An 11,627-nucleotide genomic window follows, 5' to 3' on the forward strand; every position below is an offset into this window, starting at 1 on the left:
CTTTCTATGTTGCGGACCGGCTGGGTTTCTCCGGCGCTTTCGTTTTTTTTGATTTGTTTCGGGTCTCCAGCACCCGCGGTTCTTTATTTTATCCTTCGTTTTAAATTTCACTCACTCCTGTTAACTGCGCATCCAAGGCCCAGCGCTGAGGCTTCACGTTACACCCACAAAATACCCATTTGCGGCAGCAATTCACAAAGATAAGAAACATAACGCGTTTCATTACGACCCAATGCCTACTTCATTCCTCACACCTCCCTTTCTCCGACCAACCCCCCCCCCACCTTGCACCTCCACATTTGAACAAATTTAATGCTGAAGAATAAAGCCAAGCGAGTCGGTTACACAACGCGAGCCAGAAAGATAAAATGGACTTTTATGAAGTAAAAATCACTCCACACGCACCGAAATAGCTCCCTCCGACAGTCGAATCGCCATCCTTCGCTCCGGCTTCGGTTCTGAACGACTTTAAAATTTTCTACCAACCGCTCCCGCTTTCCAACTGGCGCCAAAGTAACCCAAACGCGCGCTCCGACCGCGACCCCGGTACTGGCAAGGCGCAAGTGCAGTGGGGACCCCTCCAGCCGTCGGTTCGGCTTCAATTCGCTACTGCGCATGCACAGTGCTCACACCAAGGCGGAGCGTACGTTGGGGTTGTGGAGGAAAGGCGGCAGGATATTTGCGTGATGACGTTTGGCGCCCACTTCTCTCCCTCGCGTTGAGACCGGCAAGCGCTCAGGCGCGGCTCGGCTTCAAGCCCGTGACTGCGCATGTGCAGTGACTATCCTGGTAACTCCGTCACTAGGTGTGTTCGTTGTGATATGGAGGTGGTTGTGCTGGACTAGGTTAAAAATCACACCACACCAGGTTATAGCGCAACAGGTTTATTTGAAGACGCAAGCTTTTGGAGCTCAGCTCCTTCTTCGAAAGCTTGCGTTTTCAAATAAACCTGTTGGACTATAACCTGGCACAGTGTGATGTTTGACCGTGTGTATTGTCTATATTTGCTTGTGTCAGAGAGGTGGAGGAAGACGTTGACTCCATGTTTGAACCCTCAGGAAGACAAAAAGGGGTTGTGCTTATCCGACATATTTTAGAGCCAATGAAATACTTTTGATGCCTAGTCATTGGTGCAAAAAATGCAGCATTCAATTTGGGTACAGGAAGTCTGTATTAACTGCAATTGGATGCATTAATTCCACACTTAAAATTCTGGTTATTTCTCAAAAATGTGTGGCGACATTAAATGAGTCACAGGTTCCCATAGGAATCGATATTAAAACCGGAGTTAGGAGTTTGTTTGCCCTGGCAAGCAAGGTACAAATTGAAAAATATGGTACATAAAATCATATGGCAGGGTAATAGACCCTTTGGTCCAACTCACCAAGGCTGACCAGATGTTCCAGTCTGACCTAGTCTCACTTGCCAGCATTTGGCCCATGTCCCTCTAAACTTTTCCCATGCATATACCCATGTAGATGCCTTTTAAATGTTGCAATTGTACCCGCATCCACCACTTCTTCTGGCTGGACTGTATGGAAGTCATTGCCACAGAAGGCTGTGGAGGCAGATCATTGAGTATAATTAAGACAGAGATAGCTAGATTCTTGATTGTCCAGGGGATCAAAGATAACAGGGAGAAGGCAGGAGAATGGGGTTGAGAAACTTTTAGGCCATGATTGAATAGGAGAGCAGACTCAATGGGCTGAATGGCCTACTTTCTGCTCCTGTGTCTTATGGTCTTATTGTACACAGTTATTGCTTGACAATGGGGTGATATGAATGTTACTTGCCATTTATCAGCAGCTCCCCACCCACTTCAAATCTGAATGTAGTCCATGGCCTCCAACTCACAAGCATGTACTACTTCATTATCTGAGAAATGGCAAATGAACAGTGAGGAACAATCATTGCATGGATGAAATATCACTGGTAAAGCAGCTGAAAATGTTTAGGCTGAGCACACAATCCTGAGAAATTCCTAAGGCTGTGATATTAATCACTCAACAATGATAGCTTTTTACTTTTAAAAATATATTTTATTAATAGCACTTGTAAAATTACCCGACATAAGAGTTCAAATTTGATTTACTCAGAGTGAAATGAAAGTCTATTTATTTCAGTTTGCCATACTTGTCAATGAGTTTTACACAAGTTCCAGCCTCTCAGTGTAGTAATGTGGAAGGGCCCTGGACTGGTCTTTATGCATTATAGTGTGGCATGGTACTCTGTGTCTTCACTTTAAAGTATTAAAAAAAACACCGATTAGATCGTATTATCTCACTCCTGAAGACCATGAATAATCTGATTTATCATTAACCAAACCCATTTAATCTGAGGGTAAACTGTCAAACCTTTCCCCTGCAGCAAAACTCAATCACTGCCATCTAACCTTTCCAGCTATATTACTTATCCCACATAGGGTTACAAGCTCAACAGTCCCAAATCAGTGGAGTCCTTATTACCCTCAAACCTGTTGTTGATCTTTTTAAAGTTAATTGGTGCACATTCAGGCGAGAATCTATCTTGCGATTCAGCCACACCGCTTGATGCACTTAATTCTTATATTCTCAATATAACATCAGGTCTCAACTTTTGTATTTCTTGATTCTCAAATGCTCTTTCAAATTTTTAAATGCCACTCAAACTCTTCTATACCAGCCAGAATTGGGCATACGGCCACCTATTATTATGGGGTTGGTAGCAGGTACACTTTCTCAAATCCAGCAGATTCTAAGCAGACACTGTACCAGGATTTGGAACTTGTCAGTTTTCAGGGGAAAAGAATGTATTAATTCAAATTGGAATGTCTTAATCTTGTGAATAGGAAAACCAATTGACATGATTGTAAAGCACTTTATGTGAATTGCTGTGCTGCTGTGGGGATTAATTCATTTCTCACACTTTGGATTATATCACTCTTTCACACTTCACCCAGTTCTCTACAACAGCATAACCTGTTTAACATGAGAAAAGATCAATAAAAAAAGTCCAGTTTTCATAAAACAGCACTTTTTGGTTATAGCCAGATTTGAAAAAGTGTATGTCACAAATTGTGTGGCGTGTGTTGGTGAATTACAGTCCTTTTAAAAAAGTAACTATGGAGGAAGAGACTTAGAAGAAATGGAATAATTTGAACAATTTCTGGGTTGAAGAATGTTTACCATGTGGGACTTCTTGGGGCTGAAAAATCCAAATGTTCATGTGTTGTGTCTCACCTACTGTTTATAAAAGGTCAAATGACTTTGTGGAAAACAAGTGAACCAAACCTTTGAGAGAGATAAGAGGTGAGTTTTATTGCTTTAATTTCTAGCCAAGTAGTTTGGAATAGGCCCAGTGCTGAAGATTTCATAGCCTCAGATCTACAGCTACGGTGTGTTCCAATACACTTGTGGGGTGCCAGTTGAGGAAAGATCTCCAGGCCAGAAAGGCCAGACTCTGGCTCTCCTGAAAAGTAGCAGAAACCGCGAGAGCAGAACCAACTGTAAAAGTCTCTCTCGAGGCTGAAATACTGTAGAAATGTGTTAAAGTCAAACAACAGGATTTCTAACTGACTGTCATCTCAAGTCTGCTTTGAAAATCAGATTGATTTCAAGGGTGTCAGAATCTCAATCTCATTGACAGGAAATCGATTGGACTGTGAGAAGAAGTCCTGTTTTTTGAATTTGAATTCTTGTCCTCTGGTGGTGTCATTCTCCTTCCGTTTTTTTTTTTTTTGAAAACCATATCATCTCTGCATAATTTAGAGATTCCATCGCATTCTCCCAGTTCCTTTGCCTACATCACATCTGTTCGGATGATGCCGTCTTCCAAAACAGCACTGCTGATATGGTTTCCTTCTTCCATAACCGTCGTTGCCCACCCACTGTGGTTGACAGGGCCCTAAACCACATCTGACCTATCACCCGTGCTTCCATCCTTGTTCCTTCCCATCACTCACGACAGCATGATCAGGTCCCCTCGTCCTCACCTTTCATCCCACCAGCTTATGCACTCAAAGGATCATCCTCCGCCATTTCAGACAACTCCAGCAGAAGGCCACCACAATGCATGTCTTCCCCTCACTCCTCTGTCTGCATTTTGTAGGGGCCATTCACTCCAGGACACCCTTGTCCATTCCTTGATAACTGCCAACACCACCCCTGCCTCCCAAGACACTTTCCCATATAGCTGCAGAAGGTGCAACACCTACTCCTTCACCTCTTCCCTTTTCACATTCCAAGGGCTTTAACAGTCTTTCCAGGTGAAGCAGCATTTCACTTGTACTTCCTCCAATCTGGTCTGTTGCGATCACTGCACCCAATGTAGCCTACTGTACATTGGAGAAACCAAATGCAGACCGGGTGACCACTTTGCAGATCACCTCTGGTACGTATGCAAGCTTGACCCCGACCTTTCCATAGCCGGTCATTTTAACGCAGCATCCTGCTCGCGTGCTCGCTTGTCTGTCCTCGGCATGCTGCAATGCACCAGTGAATCACGGCGCAATCTGAAAGAACAACATCTCATCTCCAGACTAAGATAACAAGGTGTAAAGCTGGATGAACACAGCAGGCCAAGCAGCATCAGAGGAGCAGGAAAGCTGATGCTTCGGGTCTGGGCCCTTCTTCAGAAAGAGTCTTCTGAAGAGGTGTCCAGACCCAAAACGTCATCTTGTTATCTCAGATTCTCCATCATCGGCAGTTCCTACTATCTCTCATCTTCAGACTAGGCACTTTACAGCCTTCTGGACTTAATATTGAGTTCAATATCTTCAGATTGTGAACTCACTTCTATTCCTTCCCTTTCTTTTAGCTTGACTTATTGCATTTTCTGTAACCAGGTCCTCTCTCCCCTCCCCCCAGCCCACTGGGACCATCTGTTCTTTCCAGTCTGGCAGTTGGATACATCATTGTTGTGCCATTCTCACATTCTGATCATATAATCTGAACTATCAACACCCTTTCTCCCCCAGCACTCCATCCCCACACTATCGAAATGCTGCCCCCTCCGGACTTCACATCAGCTCTGATGAAGACCAAAATAACTGCGGATGCTGTAAATCAGGAACAAAAACAAAGTTGCTAGAAAAGCTCAACAGGTCTGGCAGCATCTGTGAAGGAGAAAACAGAGTTAACGTTTTGGGTCCGGTGACCCTTCCTCAGAACTCCCTTAGAGTCACCGGACCCAAAACGTTAACTCTGTTTTCTCCTTCACAGCTCTGATGAAGAGTCATTTAGACTCAAAACGTCAGCTTGCTGTCTCTCCATGGATGCTGTCTCACCTGCTGTGATTTCCAGCATTTTTCGTTTTCGTCTCTGCAGAGTTGTGCCGTCTTGTCTGTTGTGTGAACGTGTATGTTTGGGATTAAGCAAATATAGTTTAATTATGCAAAGTAACTTAGTTGTCAACCAGTTTTGCCGGCTATTGTACGAATAAGTTGTTTTCATAGCAAATGGACCATTTTGAATGAATTACTGAAGCCTGCTGGACAGGCTTTTATTCTGGGTAATGGTACAAAAGAGAAACAAATGGGCCATGTTGGTGATTAAAGAAAACATTTCTGAAGAAGGGTCCAGACCCGAAACGTCAGCTTTCCTGCTCCTCTGATGCTGCTTGACCTGCTGTGTTCATCCAGCTCTACGCCTTGTTATCTCAGATTCTCCAGCATCAGCAGTTCCTACTATCTCATTTACACCTTTCCTATGGTTCGTCGAGTAGTGGGGCTTGATTACCTGTGCACTGCCCCCCACCAAAGTCACAACAAGTGGAGAGGCTAAGAGCAATTGCATGAAATTTATCACTAAATTTGATAAATGTCCTACAGTGATTTCACAAAGCATGAACAAACATTCCAGCATTGAGCCTCCGGGAACCTGAGGGACTGTGTGCTGTCTCTGAAAAATGTATGGCAATATTTATTGTACACTCTTATGTAAAGAGCACAGTTTTTAACTTAATAATGAAAGAAAAACTAGCCTCTTCCTGGATCGACAGTGGAAATCAAACTTGGGCTTCAGGAGCGAGTAGCAGAGTGGTACAGCTCTGTGATTGAGCAGGTTTGGGAACTTGCATGTAAATAATTCTGAATATTAATTAGTTTTCTTTACACCACTTTGTAGATAGGTATCTCATACCTTGAACATGTGTATCCCACAACAGATGTCACTCTAAGACATCTAGTGCAAGACATTGTTTGATCAATCTGCTGTGATATGCAAACTAGAAAAATAATTGTTGCAGATCAGTTGCAATGGAATTTAGTTGCATAATTTCACTCTCTAGGAAATATATCTCAAAGGACGACTGCAATTAAGAAAAAAGAGCAACCCGTTGAAAAGCAGACAATTTAGAAGCACAGGAATGAATTTGTGAATCAAACTGCCTAATCTGGGATTGAAAGAAATGGATTTTATCCAGTAGAAAAGTCACTTTTATTTCAAAAGCTTTTTTATCTATAGTATACTTAACAAAACCTCTCCCAAATGTGAAAATTACAGCAATTTAAGAAAAACAAAACACTCCCAGGAAGTCTTTTTATATATTTTTTCTCTATATTAAGTTTTATAGCAACATATATAATTACCTTAAACCAAAAGAACTGTGGATGCTGGAAATCAGAAACAAAAAAAAATTGTTGGAAAAGCTCCACAGGTCCGGCAGCATCTGTGAAGAGAAATCAGAGTTAATGTTTCAGGAACAAAAACAAAGTTGCTGGAAAAGCTCAGCAGGTCTGACAGCGTCTGTGGAGGAGAAAACACAGTTAATGTTTCAGGTCCGGTGACCCTTCCTCAGAACACCCCATTCTGAGGAAGGGTCACCGGACCCGAAACGTTAACTGTGTTTTCTCCTTCACAGACGCCGCCAGACCTGCTGAGCTTTTCCAGCAACTTTGTTTTTGTTCCTGATTTACAGCATCTGCAGTTCTTTTGGTTTTAATGTTTCAGGGTCCAGTGACCCCAAACGATCACTGGACCTGATTCATTAACTCTGATTTTTCTCCATGGATGTTGCCAGACCTGCTGAGTTTTTCCAGCAATTTCTGGTTTTGATAGATAATGGCATCGATGGATATTGATGTGAAGATAGTCTGAATTGAATATAAACAATTTAATTAAAAAGCTCAAGGTTTAAAACTTAACATATCTGCGAGTCACATCAAAGCCAACCGTCCCATTAGCCAGAGGGCTCTTGTGGCAAAATGGTAGTGTCCCTACCCTCTGGGCTAGGAAGCCTGGGTTCAAGTCCAGAGGTATGAAATAATATCGCTGATCAGGTTGATTTAAAAAGATCCCATCAACTGGAGTTGCTGGACTCACTTCGTCCACTAGGTGGCAAGTATCCTTGATTTTGGTTTCAAGAAGAAAACTGATTGTAACGAATTGTAGACGAGGTCATAGAGTCATACAACATGGAAACAGACTCTGTAGTGCAACTCGTCCATGCCTACCAAGTTTCCCAAACTAAACTAGTCCCATTTGCCTGTGTTTGGCCCATATTCCTCTAAACGTTTCCTATTCATCTACCTATCCAAATGTCTTTTAAATGATGTAACAGTACCTGCATCACTTCCTCTGGCAGTTCATTCCATATTCGCACCATCCTCTGTGTGGAAAAAGTTGCCCCTCAGGTCCCTTTCCCCTCTCACCTTAAACTTATGCCCTCTAGTTTTGAACTCCCCCATCCTAGGGATAAGACCTTGGCTATTCACCTTACCTAAACCCTCATGATTTTATAAACCTCTACAAGGTCACCCCTCAGCCTTCTACCCTCTCGGGAAAAAACGTCCAGGCCTATCCCAGACGCTCCTTATAACTCAATCCCTCCAGTTCTGGTAACATTCTCGTAAATCTTTCCTGCACCCTTTCCAAAGAAAATAATATCATTCTTTCTCTCATTTGTCTATTGCAGGTACCGGTGACATGTCTACAGTCTCTGCAGTTCAAGAGGGTGGCCTCACAAAACACCCCCTCCTCTAGCTCAGAGGATAAAAGCACAATGTCTTGGAGGAAGCACCAGCAATGCTGTCCCCTGCACCCATCACCCACTCGGAAACTAGCACCTTGCTGGGTATTTTAGCTATGGGAGCACCCACTGGTGAGCACTTCACTGCCACATCTCCACAGGTGGTCGAGGAAGAAATGGCCCAGGCTGCCGGAGACCTGGCATCACTCAGCCTCAGAGAAAAATACACATGGTTTCACCAGTATGGGACGTCATCCTAATGCACAAACAGACACAGGAGCAGCAGGCAGGTTTGCAGTGGCCATTGGGCATCCCAGTACAAAGAAACATGGTTGTGACCTTCCTGCCTCAGGCTTGGAAGTGTCTGGCTTCTTCCATGAACAGGTTGGTGGCTGTCATGGAGATCCAGGTCCAGCAGTCTCAAAGAGCTGCATATATGTACAGACCTGAACTCCATTTCTCTAGCCATTCATGATCAGTGTCAACTGCACAGAGATGGGGATGGGGTGGGGGGCGTAAATGTGTGGCTTTGACCTCTCTCTGTGCTCCTTCCTCACAAGGAGACTGGGCAATGCCAGTACCCACTCAGCTAGAGGAGGAACCACAGACAGAACACCTCCTCCCCACTCCCCTACCCAGGAGTCAATTCTCAAGACATTTGAGAGGTGCCCAGGCTTCCACCTCCACCTTAAGTCTTGTGGGAGTTCAAGCTGAGGAGGGTGCATCTGTCCCAGGGCAGGATAGATTCAGTATGCCTCAGCCCTCTAGACGCAAACACATCTGAGGTTTCCTGATCAAACCTCTAAGACCTACAAAGGTGGTGTCGTCGGCAAACTTATAAATGGATTTGGGGTGGGATTTGGCCGCACAGTCATCAGTGTATAAGGAGTATAGCAGGGGGCTGAGTACATAGCCTTGCGGGGCACCGGTTTTGAGGATTTCTACCCCAGCTCCGGACCCCGGGACTACACTGAGACATAGTCAAGGGAAAGAAAGAAGAAAAGCTTCTGAAGGTACATAGGCCACACCAATACAGCTGCAAAGCCTTCTGAACAGCACCCACCTCTTCACTATGTCAGATTGAACAATTGGTTATAACTACTTTCCCTTGTGTTTCCCCATGTGATAATCTGAAAAGAATTGAAAACTATCCTAAAAAGAGTTCAACATTATGCTCATTTCAATGTAAAGATTTAGCTTTGATTGACCCTCTGTTGGTATTTAAAGATGTTCCTTTAATTAGTAAAACTGCTATGATGCGTTTTAAACACAGAGTAAGTGACAGTAATTAGTTTCCATAAATAATGCATTGAAGATAGTCTCCCTTTGGAAAAGAAAACTATGTATAAATCATAGACAAACATATGACAATGAGAAAAAGCATCAGATTTATACCTTGAGACAGAATAAAAGGAAGGTGGCTAATATGGAAGATAAATACGGAGAGAATAAGAATGAACAAGTAGGAGACAAATGTTGAAAAAGACATTTTTTTCACTTCCCATAGTAACACCACAGGAATTCAATGCTGATACTAATGAAATCGTTTAAAACTTCAATCATCATTAAACAACTGTATTCATGTTAAAATTCACAAAGTCTTCTAATTACAGGGAGCTGTTATTGATACAGTGCGCTGGTGAAGCACAAGAAAAATGAATTAACATTTATACATCATTTTTGGAGAAGTGTTTTTAAAACCTTAAAATGCAATTTTATTTTACAGACCAGTGAGGAAACAGAAAATGATTTTTGATGTATGCAATTTTGAAAAATTATAGCTTGCAATAATGAATGCTTAATTACCAAAATAAGTTTGTTGACCTCTGTCAATGTGGGCAACCTGCAATCATTGAAAAGATGTGATTCAACTGATTGGCATGCTCTTTTTTCATTGTTGTGCCAACACAAACAACATTTTGCAAAGCCTATTTTCTCTGCATCACTCTTGAACCTACCCTGCATATGTCACACGTTAGTGTTTTAATATTAATGCTTGAAGGAAATGGAGCTGGCTGAGTTAATACATTGGAGAGTTATCTTTTCAAATCCAGGACAGGGGTTCAAAAAGTCATGTCTTTTAACTGGCTGCAAACATCTTTGCTATGTGATATGAGTTTGGGTTTGTCTCAATCCATTTTTTGAAAAGGTCTGGGTCACGGTACAAATCTGGCAATAATTTTGCTGTGAACTTTAAAATGACACCAAGTTTCTATGGGTGGGAATGGAACTATCATAATGATGACGAAGTGTGGGCACTGCTTCAAAGTTGTCTCAAGTTAGATTTTTGGGAACAAAATGGTTTGCCATCTATAGTTATAAACAGGAACCAAATTAGTGAGAAGAATTAAATGATTCTGGTGCCATTGGTCATGGTACAGTTCTTACATTGTGCCTTTTGGCATGTGAAATAACTCCACAAGAGGCCAGTATCCCATCACCAAGTCACCTTTATTTACATGTTTACAATACATGGACTCTGACCAGCTAGCTCAAAACCAGTCACTAGAGTGAGGACAATCCCTGAGATGCCTATTTATATCTGTCAGCCAGGGCTCCCTGATTGGCCCAGGTTAACAACTCCAATCAGGGAACTCATACTCAATGAGATGCACCTGGCTAACCTCATTCCAATCACTACAGTAAGTTTTATTTATTTATTCCAAAAAAGCTACATTGAGAGATTGGCACCATTACATATTGTGGCCAGCCACAACCTTTCAGTTCAGGATGACATTAATAAGCATGCTTTTTCTCTCATAGTAATTTTACTGCTTAATTTGAAGAGGATTTCTTTCAAATTCCTTTTCTTTCAGTCTGGGTTTCTCGATCAACCTGATTTTAATATGTGCTGATTTATTTTAAACCAATTGGTTAGCATCAGCTTATAATAAAACCAGTTCTGTCACTTTCTTTAAAAAACACACTTTGACAAGATTATTGCTGGTGGAAAGTCAGATATTAAACAGTGACTGCTAAAACTGCTCAGCCACCAGAAGAGGAGAAGGGGGATGTGATTAAACTATTCGGTACATTCAAAAGAGTTTAGGATGGTAGGGTCTTGTGGTGCAGTGGTAGTATCCCTGCCAGAAGGTCAGCATTTAAGTGCTATTTGCCTCAAAACTGCATTAGAACATGTCTATAACAGGTTGCATAAAAAAATTTAAATTGTAAAAGATTATGTTTACTGATTGGCGAATCGATAATAAGGTGGCATTTATTAAGTCAGGATTAGTACTGGGAAAGTATAAAGAAAAGGTTGATGCATATCCTTTTCCAGGTATGGAATGTGTTGCTATTAGTGCTGAATCAATCACAATGTTTAAGTGGGGATTATATATAAACACTGGAAAAGAAAACCGAATGCAAGTAGTATAGATTCGATTTTAGATTTAGATTTATTGTCACATGTATATAAAAATACAGTGAAAAGTGCTTTATTGTGTGCAAAACGCAAAGTGTTGCCATGCTACAGTACCATCTTGAAACACTGAATATAATGCAAGATTTTACTGCAATAGAGTTAATTTTCCCTTCTTCTTCTTGTTACCCTCTGCAAGCTTTGAGTTGCTACACAACAGCCTGAAGGTATCTAACACCATGATAATCATGTGTGCATCAATTCCTTTGTTTCTGCAGTCATGTTACTTCCCACTTGTTTGCCATGCCTTCCTAACTTCTCC

General features: G+C 42.1%; 1 protein-coding gene across 1 annotated transcript in view; it reads right to left on the reverse strand.

The window, feature by feature from the left end:
* rpa1 (replication protein A1) overlaps positions 1-629 on the reverse strand; it is a 60,332-nt gene extending 59,703 nt beyond the window's left edge. Inside the window, exon 1 of the mRNA XM_020528673.2 lies at positions 406-629. Coding sequence (XP_020384262.1) covers positions 406-438 — 33 coding nt within the window. The 5' untranslated portion in view covers positions 439-629. The remainder of the gene's footprint in view (positions 1-405) is intronic.
* Between the last annotated feature and the right edge of the window lie 10,998 nt (positions 630-11,627).

This window comes from Rhincodon typus, chromosome 26 (assembly GCF_021869965.1).
Source record: "Rhincodon typus isolate 14 chromosome 26, sRhiTyp1.1, whole genome shotgun sequence".
Classification (NCBI taxonomy): Eukaryota; Metazoa; Chordata; class Chondrichthyes; order Orectolobiformes; family Rhincodontidae; genus Rhincodon; species Rhincodon typus.